Source organism: Haliotis rufescens, unplaced genomic scaffold, assembly GCF_023055435.1.
Source record: "Haliotis rufescens isolate VD_foot unplaced genomic scaffold, xgHalRufe1.0.p SCAF_19, whole genome shotgun sequence".
Classification (NCBI taxonomy): domain Eukaryota; kingdom Metazoa; phylum Mollusca; class Gastropoda; order Lepetellida; family Haliotidae; genus Haliotis; species Haliotis rufescens.
Genome location: NW_025963879.1, coordinates 4,720,156 through 4,733,812, shown reverse-complemented (window position 1 = coordinate 4,733,812; position 13,657 = coordinate 4,720,156). Strand labels below are relative to the sequence as shown.

The following is a 13,657-nucleotide window of genomic DNA, read 5'->3' as shown; positions in this document are numbered from 1 at the left end:
TTCTGTATAGCATACCAGATTGGGTGAATCTGCAAGTGTAGGTTTTGGGACCATCTTGTACTTGGCAGCGATGACAGCTAAGTTGTGGGCCCGCTCTGCTCCAAGCCACTGCAGTGCTGGCATAGCCATCTGGCGGTAAAACTTCTCACTGCCATTGTACAGTGATATACCAAAGAAAGTCAAAGTCCCACCAGTACATACAAATACTGCTTGACCTAACTGTTTCTGAAATCATTACACATGTCAGAAGTTAGTCACCAAGGCAAATGTTAGTAGTGATGTATTATAAATGATAAACAAATAGCTCTAATTTATGCACATGCAACAACATAGATCATGACATATCATATACATATGTTACTAATCAATGGTCAATGGTATAAAACACATTTTACCAACTCAGTTCCAAAACAATGTGTACAATGACCAAGCAGGATGATGATGATGATGATGATGATGATGATGATGATGATGATGATAAAAGGCCTGCACTGCCGCTGGCAGCTAGTCAACCTAACTAGGACCACAGTTATCAGAATGGGCAAAGGGAGGTAACTAGGAACTAACCACCATCCCTTAAAAGTGGCAAATTTCTACTAGTCCTTATGATACCTTAACTATTGGGCAGTTTGGTAAGGACAACAGGACTAGCGCCAATTTCTATCGCTGTAAACACGTTGTCAAAATTGATACTTGAAATCATCTGATATGCTGAGCAGTAAAAGTTACTATCGTTATCCGATAAAACTTCCAGCGTTTCAGATTATCGTAAGTCAACAGTCACAGACCAAAAAAATTCGATCTGTACAGTCATGTACATTTTGTTTTAAGGAATTTAATAGTTGCATTGATATTTGTATACTGTAACAGCTGTGCTCCAATGATCGGGGGTGTCATTAAACGAGAAATAATGAAAACGTGGTAATAGGTTCACGGGTTTATTACTATCAGCTAGTTGTAAGCATAGATGACAATAAAAGGATCAAAACCCCAATCTGTGCTGTCAAGGATTGCTGATGAAATACACAAGCAGCTTAGCAAAGCAACTGTATGACAGTAACACATTGAGAGTAGCTAAAACAACACTTTGACAACATACAGAAAGATGCATAGACAGCCAATTATGTCGGCTGCGACCAGTAACACCTAAGTCAGTTACCCAACACTCTAATGAGTGAATAACCTCGGCTAGGTTAAATACCGGGAAATAACACAGAGAGCCTATTTAGCTCAATACAACCAGAGGAAGTCAAAAGTGTCTCGTAATCACTTACTAATGAAACCTGATTTTCAAGTGATCACCCAGAAGCGAACCGATCCATAAAACGGCCCAACAAATCCTGATGGCAAAGACACAAGATCCTGTTCTAGATTGTCTTGATTGCCATCAACAGTTGTAAATACCTCACAGGTTAGTTTTATGTTTTACATTGGTTCACAAGTGTGTACACCTTTACATGCTATAGTTGTATTGTTTGTTTATAAATATAACCAGTAAGTTCAACCTTAGTAATGGTAAATCTAACCTAAGTGTCATAATAATTCAGTCAGGTCTTAGTGAATTTAAAAGTATAGAATTTAATATAAAACTTATCAAATATCTCACCCAATTCATTCAAGTATTTCTATGTTCCCTATAAGTGAATGGTTGCATGTTTGAATGTTTGATTTACTGATTTCATGTATGAGAGGAAGCACAGTGTATCTGTAACTGTAAGAATGAATGTGGTTTTAGCCTAAACTGTTTTCATATGTTCCATGCTTTTGAAATGATAATAGATTTGTAGTTACTGCAGAATTAATGTTGTTTACACAGATGTTAGGTATGTCAAGATCACAGATAATCTTGTATATATTAATTACATGTTAGGACTTTAGATAGAGGTATCATGGCTGGTTAAATTAGAATATTAAGTTTGGGAGTTGTTGTTAGATACTGTCAGGTAATACTAGGGGATCAGGTCAGATTCAGGGAAGCATGGCTGGGTAGGGCTGACAGGTGTGGAGTATAGGGAGGTCAGGGGTAGCTTGTTAATGGGGGTCAGCCAGAATCAGTATATTGTTCATACAAGAAACGGACTGACATTGTGGAAGCTTTTCACTCTGGTTGGCGTAAGTTTTTGCATTTATTGTTTCATGTAGAATATATATTAAGGATAGAATTTGCATATATTAATTGTAATAACGAGAAGCCACTTTAAAAAAACAACAACCCAAATCAACAACAGGTGATTAAAGTACAAACAGTTCCACTCAGTGAAATGTTAATCAGAGTATTGCCGCATTGTTGTATGTATTGTAAGGTATTGACATGTAGTTGCTGATGTTATAGTGTAGTGTCCCGGAACTGGCTGGTTATCCTTATAGTACGTAAGGATGAAAGAAGAACCTCCGAAACTATGTAAGGAGAGAAGGATCTCCGTGGCAGTGAGTAACATAGAATGAACACAGCTGCAACATCCAAGTAGCCATGGTAACAGGGGCACCCTCAACTCTGTGAGGGAACCATGGAATGTGTGTGAAGATCACCAAATCACTACACCGAGGAAGTGTCCTCTTGTGCACTGTAATAGTACAGTGACATCAGGAACTCTTGAAGTTTATGTATAACGCTAATGTCTAGAAGACAGTGGAGTGGAGTTGTGGTTTGTATATATTATGTACATCCATGCTGTTATTAATTCATTGTGTGTATTAATTTTGTTATTATAAGGACATTAGTATTGTTAGAAGTAGACCATTAGTGTTGTTATTGTGTTAGTATTGTTGGAAGTAGACTATTAGTATTGGTATAGAATGAATGTCTTTATTTCCTCCAGATAATCCAAAGATTCTCAAAACATCAAGATTATGTAATTAAATAATTAAATAACACAATAATCAAACATATATATATATATATATATATATACATATCAATTTATCATCCAAAACTGGCTCCCACAGGAGTTATCGCTTGGATTAGATCAAGCGATATCTACACTGTAGATATCGCTGCAATGAAATTACATCACAATGCTTTGCACAATGCTTTGCAGACCATTGTGACGTCACTGGAGACTATGACGTCACAATCAAATGACATCACTAAAGGCTCTGCTACTGAAGCTGTTAGCAGTACTTTTTACACTGAAGACACTGCTAATTACTGTCTACAAATTGAAAAAGTTGGAAGAATGATGTTGAATGATAAATAGAATCTCACCCGAGTGTCTTTTGATATCAAATATATCAACACTCGTTGATAAAAGTGGCAAATATCCTCGGCAAGCCTCGGAATTTATCCACTTTTATCAACTCGTGTTGATATATTTGATATCAAAAGACACTCGGGTGAGATTCTCTATGTCCCGCATATTTACAGGCTATATAAACAGTGAGAAATATTGGTAAGGTTACCACACTTTGTTTAGGATATGTTTAATTTGATATAAATACTTTGAGAATTCAATAATAGTGAAATGCCACAATATTTCATCAATGTTATTGTTGTCTGCACCAAGAAAGAATGCTAACATATCATGGTCTTCCATCATCTCTATTTGAACATACATTTCAACATCAAGATTATCAATTAGAGTGGAAAAGAATACATCTCTCTCTGAAAGTAGACATTCACAGTTTAAGTTGACATGGTGATAATATTCATGAGCAAAAGTATTATATTTTGTATATTCTTTTGATATTTTGCTTCTGGATCCAATCCTTATTAAAAACTGTTTGTCTTCTCTCAATTCTGGATATAACATTACAATGCTGTATAACACATGAGTGTTGTGTGAATTTTAGAATATCGAGATAGGTCAGCTCTACATGATAGTTTATATTTCCATACTTCTTCCATTTAACACAATCTTTCTCCACTTAGTCTTCATGGGGAATTCCCCTGTGCAAACGTAGTGAAATACATGATGAAGTAGCTTATATTTCTTAGCTGTTGAAAGCAACACTTCACATAAACTGTGTACATTATTGTTATGAAAGTAATAGAGTGAAGTTGATGCGCAGATAACAGTTTTACAAATTGAGACACATGAGTTGTTGCGGAGACGCCCCAGCAGTTGTAGTCTACATTTATCTACATAGCCAACCATGCTCCAAAGTCCTAGATTAGCAATAGTGTCATCAGTGGGGGAACGTTTGACAAAACCTTGTACAATCCTTGCAAAGTAACGCTGGGTGCTTTCAGCTAATTCAAGATCTTTACCATGCAGAGGAGGTAGTAATTCACATCCATAAACACTTGTTAAGATCATTCTTTTCCATATCTCAATACTTGCATACTGATGTAAGTCAATACTACTTAGACCAACAGAGAGGAGAGAATCATAATAGTACGCCTTGCTTTTATGCAACTCTCTTCAATATATAATTTGAAAGAAAGATTACTTTGTAGAACAACACATTATCAAACACAGGTATGTCATAATCCCCAAAGTGATAAGTATGCATAGACAATAATTGCTTCTTTTTATGAAACACAACAATTTTACTTTTCGATGCATTATAAGTTAATCGCCATTTGGATGCGTAACTAACAACTGTATCTAAGGCTGTTTGTAGACCTTTAGGGCTGTAACTGATAAGAGTAGTATCATCAGCAAGTAACACGCATGGTAAACTAACATTATAAATACATATTCCTGTATCTAACTGCCGAAGGTCAGTTATGAGGTCATTTATGTACATAAGAAAAAGCCAAGCTGAGATAACTCTACCCTGACCTATACCTTGTCTTACAGCAAATACATCAGATTGTTCGCCCTTATACTGAACACACGCATACATGGAAGTATAACAGTGATGTAACAGAGACCACATTTTGCCTCAATACCAGGATGATAGAGTTTTACGAAGAGACCCAAGTGCCATATTCGATCAAAAGCAATTTCTCGTTATCTGGAAATGCTGTGTAGATACATGATCCCCTGTTAACATAACTTTTTTAAACATTCAATGAGGGCACAGCACCGTGCTCTTTCCTTAAGCCAAACTGCAACATATCGGGAAAATTACAGGCATTTCGGGATGTCCACGTTTCTAATCTTTCTAGGAGAATTTTCTCAAAAAGCTTACTAAGGCAAGATGTTAGCGTAATACCTCTATAATTGACAGGGTTTGATTTATCTTTTTTACCCTTATAAATAGGTATAATTACCCCGTGTCTATAGGCTGCAGGTGTGTACTGAAGTTTAAGAATAGCATTATATAATAGTGCTAACTTCCCTACTAGCAGCTCACCACCAAACATCACATGTTCATTATTAATATTGTCAGGGCCAGGTGATTTGTTCCTCCTCAGCGTCTGTACATATCTAGTGACTTCCTGAACCAATATTTCAGCACATAGTACATTATCAGCACATGTGTTAGATTCATTACTGGAGGCTAATTTCTCAATTTCATAGTCAATACCATCTTTATAGTCTTGATCGAACTGGTCGGAGTCATATTGTTTTGCTAGATCTGCATAGTACCTACCCCAAAGCTGACAAATGTCAGTGGGGGTTGTTACATTACGGTCATCATATGTAAGTTTTTCAATCTTCTGCTTACATAGTTTTCTCACAGATTCATAAAACGTATTCACATCAGTATCACAAGTTTTTTCTAATTCCGAACAAAATTTCTTTGAATAGGCCTGCTTTGACTGTCTGTGACGGCGTCAGAATTCTCGCTTAGCTTGCGTGTATGATGTATAAGAATGGAAATTATCCCCCCTTGGATTATCCTCAGATAACCGCCTTGCAACTCGCATGTTATAATGGTCTTGGTGTAGCCCATCCTGTTTCCAGTAAGGCTTCAGATGAGCCTTGAAACGACCTACTGGTATAGACTGACTACTGGCATCAATCATACATTTACTGATTCCCGTATTAAATGATTCAATATCATCATGTGTATCTATTGATAAACAAGTCTCTGCATTGTTTAGCAGTGTATCAAGACAGACCTTGTATGAAGAGATCGCAATATTGGAAGCTTTGTCCCATTTCACAAAACATGCTTCTTTAACCTTTTGCCTTACATTATCATTTACTTGTACGGTATCTACACATGGGAAGTGATCGGATACATCATAACTAGTGAATAGCACTTCACTTGAGCTAACGTAACTCTGCAAATGGGAAGGAATCAGGATATAATCAATCAGAGGCTTGTTTATGTTATCTTTGCTCCTGAAAGTATATGAGCTAATGGCTTGAATAGTATTCACTATATAACGAGTGCTAACAAAGTGAGACAGAAGTTTGTCGTGTGGTAACATTAGTAGCTTAAATATATCCCAGTTGAGATCACCTAGGATAATTGTGTCACCCTGCACACACAACTCATCATATAAGTCAGATAGTTCGTCTAGAGCCGTGCTATATGTAGAGTGAAGGGCATTAGTGGACGGAAGGCGACATGCAATCACATACATGTCAGCGGCACGTGTGTGCGTTAACTTAACAGCAATACTACTGTCAGAAGATGAATGTAAACATTGCATCCTCCATTTAGAATGAGTGTTCTGTAGAAGAGCTATACCACCGGACCCTCTCGTGGAGGTACATGCATCGTCACATATGTAGGACAGAAGTTTACAACATTTAAGATCTTTGAATCTTTGAATATTGCAAGTTCTTATACAGCAATGCTATCAACATAGTCCGGTAAAGTAGAGTTGATATGTTCGGTGTGATGAGACACACCACGCATATTCCAGGTCAACACACTTAGTGCCATCACAACAGACAACATAGTCAATATGAACATAGCCATTTTGTTAGTAGATGTTCCTTCTGTATTCTTGCTGTTGTTGTTGTAGTTGTCATGGTTGTTGTTGTTGTTTCGGATCAGTTTGACGCTGCCTTGGCACATAGTCTCGACACACAATGTCCTCAGGCCAGAAGTATTTGTCATTCACCATGACTTCATAATCATCTTGTGGCACGTTCACCTGTACAGTATAAGTTTCAGACTTATCAAAGTGAATCCGTTTCTTCATGAGAACAATCCGTCTCGTATGAAGACGGGAGACACCTTCTAGAGTGTTATACGATTTGCTGAGGGATTGTATGTGATAGTAGTATTGTTAGTAGTAGGTATTAGTATTGTTGGTAGTAGAAAATACGTAACAGTAGAATTAGGCTAGGATAAGTTAAGCTAGTTTAATTAGTTCTGTTACTTATTTGGAATTAGTTTACATTTAAGTATTGTTACAGGGGTTTAAACATAACTTAAGTGAGGGACTAACACCTTTAAAAACTTATCTGAAATTGTGGTTACTTCAGTCCGTGACATTTTGGTGTCAGCAGTGGGATGTATAATTCATTTGTCACCATTGATGTAACCCAGACCGACATTCTTTGCCAGAGTAGGAGTTACTTCCTTGATGGTAGATGACTGGAATATCCTTATGACCAAGAGTGGGGTCAACTATCCGGAACCACTTTTGCATCCTTGAGTGTACGAGTAAGAATCCAGGGTGGTAGGGTGTATTTCATTTATTGGTCAGATTAGGGTATTGTTTTGATTTAAATATTTTGGAGTGCCATACCATGTAGGAAAAGTTCCTGCTGTAAGCAATCACCATTCATGTTTGCCCAGAACTAAGCTTGCTATACTTCTACCTTATATTATCATCATAGAGCTAGATATGCATCTTGAAAAGATTATCAAATTTGGTCAGAGGTTAGCAACATTTCTGAAAGAACAACCAGAGCTAGTGAGACAGAGAATGAAAGGCTGGAAAGAGGTAAGAGCAAGGGAGCAGGAAATTAAGAAATTAGAATTGGAGACTTGGTAGACCTGGCTTGATGGCGCTGTAAAGTCGGCACCCTGGTGCCATACACCGGGTAGGAATGACTTTGCATACTGTATACTACATCTATTGAATTTGACATGCATATTACATTGAGACGTGTGTCTATAACATATTTTATTTGATTTGTATGTATGAAGTATGTTGTAGTTTGTATTTCTCGTTTGTATTTCATTTAAGTGATGTAATGGCCTCTTTTATAGCCTCATGTATATTGTACGAACCTGTATTTATTGAATGATATATTGTTTCAGGGTGTGTTGTTCAGGTCAGACACTTGCCGAATAAACATTCTCACTCTGTAACCAGTGTCGTGCACCCTTGTTTGCATCCACACACTAATCTCGTTACATTTACATCATACTTTCTATATCACATGGAAACACGGTCAGGGGCGGTTGTGACTTATTTTAGCGATTTTATTATCATAAAGTTCATTGACCAGAATGTTTATATTTATCCAATCACGAACAGTATTGCATTAATTTGTTATAATGGTTCATCTTTTTGAAACTTTCAGACTTCGGCCTATTGACTTTTGCCATTCACTCATTACATTTCATTTGGTCCAAGTCTTTTAACCTATATACAGATTTTTGTGTCAAAATCTCAGTACATGACAGAAAGAACCATGATTTTGCAGTATACCAATAATATCTCACATCTTTAGTCATAAAGGACTATATGTCTGGTCTAAAAGGTCCACTGTTCACTGTCAAAAAAGACCAGTGAATATCAGATTGGCAAAAACAAAATAAGGTCCTTAGTGTTATGTGGCAGTGTACATGGTGTATGTTGTATCTTTATTTCTGGTTACAGCAAGTGGCAATTTGAGTGAGGCACTCGCATAAGATTGGCCTTGGTAGAGACCTTGATACAGTTTCAAGGCAGTATTTTCTCGAAGGCTGGCTGTACATATATAAGAGCGAGAAGAGGAGGATTTGAGGCCTTTAAAGATTTCTTACTATGACGGTATGACCTGACTTGCATCTACCTACCAACACTTGCCCTGTGCACACAGGGTACCTGTCAGAAATACACCAACCTTTCTGTCCATTTACAAGAACTTGACCATGTGCCTCATTGGGGACATTCAAGTCTGGACATTTACTGGACATTTGAGACTGTACTGACTTGGTAATTAGGGTCTGATATAATTATATTGCTGCCGACACATAAATTTGACCCATTGTATCAGATATCTGACTAACTGTATTGTGTTTTATGATTGTAAACCTTATCCTGCATACTTCAATATGATTTGTGGATTGATCATTGATCTTATGTGATTATTTATTGATTTCACAATTTAGTTCTGTATGTTCAATCTGGGGAATCGATTACCATGTAATATATGTTAGCTTTATGCTATTTTTAAAAAAAAGTTATATAAATTCACACATGATACATATACATTAACATACATGGATTGAGTAATCATGTAACATCCTTGTATGTCTTGTCCCACCACTGCAAACACTGTGTGGATGATCTGTGTATTCATCTGTGACAGTAACTGCATAATTGAGCGACCATTTCTAATTTAGGAATTGGATTCAGTCAACATGGTCAATTATATCAATTACATGCATCCTGCATCAGCAAATCTTACATAATATAGACTCCTGGCACATATGGATGAGACATTTGGTAATCAGACTGGTAGAGGCTTCTTTTTACTTCCACAACATTTCCTTGAGAGTTGAGATCTTTTAATAAGAGACAGCTAGAACTCTAGATTATTACAAAACAAGTAAATGCATCTTTTATCAGCTGTTTAAATACTGCTATTAAAAATACCACTTTCTGAAGACATGAACGATCAACTGCAACTTCAATGATTGAGTATCCATAATGGCAGTTCATCTTGCAAGTTGCTTACGCAACGACTTTTTAGTCGAGGTCACGATGGTTATCTCCCTTGATGTTTGCTCACCAACTTACATGCTATTCATATGTATACAACACTGTCCTAAACTCTAATTCTTACCCAGAAGATGCCTGGTGGTGGTGATAGGCCGTTCATATTAATAGCACAAGCACAGGATCCAACGAGGGTACAATAATTAATATTAGATCAAATTGACAGGTGCCCGTTTTCTAAGACTAACTTTCGTCCGCCATGATAGTTAAAGTCAGCTCAACATTAGTTGCGTATATGCCTTTATGGGGGGAAATAAACATCCTAATATGTGTGAACTTCTATTAACAACCAATTGGACAACTGGACAACACTTAGGAATTATTTGACACGAATCGATGAAAATACAAACATTTCTAATACCTAATGAAAATAGTCCCCCTGTTACGCACTCTCCAAGTAACTGTTGGCTTTGCTGACTTGGCAAGATGACTGCTTTCGAAGGCAAGCACGCGTTTTTTAGCACTATCTTTGGCTTCTGGTAGTTTTTCGTCTCTTATTGAGAGTTTTCTTCAATGACAGTTTAATGTCTATGACGAGGTTAATATAAATGTGCTGCTGTCATTCCTAATTAGGCCGGCTGTCATAATATAGAAGCATCGATGTCCGTCTGACTTGCCAACTAAATAATGTTTGATTTCTTGAACTTTTTATAGTGTTATGAACCTAAAAACTTGAACTATTGAATTTTTTTACCCGGGGTAGAATACGTCTTCAGCAACCCATCTTTGCCGTCAAAGACGACTATCGTATTCGACGTAATAAGCGCCCAGGCCGCTCTCAAAATTAGACATAGGGGGCTCTTATTAGAATAATATTTTGGTGAAAAAAAAACAGAGTTGAAAGATCGTAAATTTCGTGGTTTATGCTGACAGCCTGTAATGATACAAAAGAAAGGTCTGTGTGTATTATTCACGACAGGTATATTTTCAAAATTTTATTGCTCATAATTAAGGGTGCATATAACACACAAGTGGGTATTATACACGAATAGATAAGTCTTGTGTACATTGATCAATTGGAAGGGGTGCTAATTGGGATTGTTCACTAGCCAATGTATCAGCAAATATCGCCATGGGCGCTTATTACGTCGAATACGGTTTATATGCTTGTGGAAAGAGGCGACTATATAACAGGATCAGGTGATCAGGATCGCTGACTTGGTTGATATGCATGTCATCATATTCCAATTGAGTGGATCGATGCTCATGATGTCAATTACTAGGTTGTCTGGTCCAGACTCGATTATTTACAGACTGCCCTCATAAAGCTGGAACATTGCTGAGTGCGGCGTTAAAAAACAAACAAACAAAACGTATGAGTTAAAATTACTATGAGAAGTAAATTTGACCATTTTGAGTGTAGGGGGTGCAGGCACGTCAGCCAAACGTCACTGATTTCATCTTGTGATAAAGGCCACTGGAGGTCAAGCAAAAATAGCACCTTCTTATTATAATGAAGATAAAAAAAGATTTATGTAGGAGGGCTGGGTCCTTATTTTATACCTGGGTACCCAACCCCCTATTACTTGACCCTACTCAGGTACCTGCTGTAGGTCTCAAGAGTTGCGTACAAAATGTCCTGATTGGGAATTGTTTTAATTAGGCCTTGCAAGATGTATTTACAGAGGTGAAAACAATCTGTGGTTAGTTATACACTGAAGTTTACTGAAGCTTTATCTTTATTCAAATATGTAAAAATCAAAAGGAATACATTAATTGTCAGAAAGAATGTGCACATTAGTGACTTGAAGTGTAACCATGGAGTTATAGTGAATTTTTGTCATGTCATGTTACTAATCATGTATACACGAGTTATCCATCCCAGCCCTTTTAGTTTTATGTAGTAGTATTTTTGCTTTATTCTTGGTAACATGGTTCTACTTTTGTCGGCACTAATCTCATTGTCATATATTGATTCTATTTTTGTCGTCTGGCAGGAAATCCTTGGCAATCTGAAAATATATGTTATAACATGAAATACACATCATGGAAAGTACAAGAATTTAAATCTTTAAATATTATCTTCTATTTTTGTTTTGAAATGTTGATGTTGGAAATATTGGGTACTCCTTTATCCATCTGGTTTTCTTCATCATCAGAGCTCCAGATAAGCTGTGCATCTGCGTAAAATACGCATCAGAAATGCAGAAATACACAGTAAAATAAAATCCAAGCGTATCAAATACGCAACGAACATTACAGATAAGCTACAAAAATAAAACTTGTGCGTATCATCAAAATATTGTAAAGTAACCCTGCGTATTCGATTAGCAAAACAGCAACTTATTTTGAAATTATAAACGGGCATTCCATCAACCTTGCCAAACTCCACGATGACAGTTACATCATGATCATTTGCCATCACACTTTCTTGTGGAAGTATCATGGTATTTTTGAGTCCTATAAAGCTCTCGAACCCACATGACACCAGTTTGCAGGGACTAGATGAATAGTATTTTTAAATATTTAACTTAAATACCCACATGTGTAAAAACTAGTGGGTAACAGAAATTTGAATACCCAGATAGAATTACTGATACCCAATGATTTTAAAATGCATGGGTAAAATACCCACAACACCAAAAGCTTATCTGGAGCTCTGAGCATGTTCAGTAGTATCTTCTGACTGAATCAAGCAGCATAGCCATAGAAAGTCCAGTATAACAAACAGGAAATGTCCACTGGTCGCATTCATCACACTATATGGCATGTTGATTTTTCCTGTCTTCTCGCATACAACACATCAAAAAAACATTGTGAAGAATGATCTGACAGAACCCTGTCATGCATCATCTAAAATACATTAAACTGAGTAAAGGTACTTAAAACTTCAAAGTATGCAATCTTTTCACAATACATGTAATTGTATTTGAGCCCCCCAATTAGAGTCAGCGAGTAAATTGGAGTAGAGGCTAATGTAAACATCTTAATATGTGAGTTTATAATAGAGAGAGAGAGAGAGAGAGAGAGAGAGAGAGAGAGAGAGAGAGAGAGAGAGAGAGAGAGAGAGAGAGAGAGAGAGAGAGAGAGAGAGAGAGAGAGAGAGAGAGAGAGAGAGAGAGAGAGAGAGAGAGAGAGAGAGAGAGAGAGAGAGAGAGAGAGAGAGAGAGTGATTCCTGAAAGCACATGTTATATTAAGGTAGCGAGTAAGTAAGTAAAGAGGTTCTTAATCCAAACTTTCAAAATGAACGATTTTGTTTTGGTCAGATCTAGTAGTGTTGTTACATTGATATACCGAATTCGACGTCATAAGCGCCAGGGCGCTCTCACAATTAGAAATAGGGGGCTCTTATTAGAATAGTATTTTGGTGAAAAAAACAGAGTTGAAAGATAGATTTCGCGGTTAATGCTGACAGCCTGATATGTTTACATACGACAGATATATTTTTCCAGAATTTAATTGCCCATAATTAAGGGTGCATATAACACACAAGTGCGTATTATACACAATAAATAAATAAGTCTTATGTACATTGATCAATCGGAAGGGGTGCTAATTGGGATTGTTCACTAGCCAATATATTAACAAATATCGCCATGGGCGCTTATTAGAGCAGGGCGCTTATTACGTCGAATACGGTAAGTAATTTCTTACTTATCCTGCTTCACTCCTTAATGCATCAACTGTTTACCTTACTGCAATGAAAGTCGGCGCTTTGCGATGGTCCTGAGTGAAGAAATAGAATGTTGACATCTTCATCTAGTCATTCTAATAGGAAGTTGTGCTTCGTTCTGCTCCAACTTTTAGCTTTATTTTGTGGTTAGCGTTCTGCTACCACATAAAATTTCATCCGCAATGGGTGATGTATTTCTTTTCATATTATGTTCATCTTAATGTATATTTAGCACAGCATATGCCGCAGTTTTTCATGTGAAAAGACTTTGTCTTTTTCCTACCATGTGGCTTGTTGTTTCCGCTAATTTGAA

The 13,657-nt window shown here is 36.9% G+C and overlaps 2 protein-coding genes across 4 annotated transcripts in view; one reads left to right on the top strand and one right to left on the bottom strand.

Moving 5' to 3' along the window:
- LOC124120788 (dihydroorotate dehydrogenase (quinone), mitochondrial-like) overlaps window positions 1-9,941 on the bottom strand; it is a 46,543-nt gene extending 36,602 nt beyond the window's left edge. Inside the window, exons 1-2 of one of the 3 annotated variants that reach the window (XM_046483649.2) lie at window positions 9,798-9,941; window positions 16-225 (exon numbers count right to left, since the gene is read on the bottom strand). In XM_046483649.2, the coding sequence (XP_046339605.2) occupies window positions 16-225; window positions 9,798-9,833 (246 nt within the window). In that variant the 5' untranslated portion in view covers window positions 9,834-9,941. Of the gene's footprint in view, window positions 1-15; window positions 226-9,607; window positions 9,723-9,797 lie in introns of those variants that run through there. The other 2 variants (XM_046483648.2, XM_046483650.2) reach the window with 2 other exon arrangements.
- Window positions 9,942-10,074: 133 nt separating this feature from the next.
- LOC124120787 (ATP-dependent RNA helicase DDX1-like) overlaps window positions 10,075-13,657 on the top strand; it is a 386,841-nt gene continuing 383,258 nt past the window's right edge. The window contains exon 1 of the mRNA XM_048398830.1: window positions 10,075-10,172. Coding sequence (XP_048254787.1) covers window positions 10,157-10,172 — 16 coding nt within the window. The 5' untranslated portion in view covers window positions 10,075-10,156. The remainder of the gene's footprint in view (window positions 10,173-13,657) is intronic.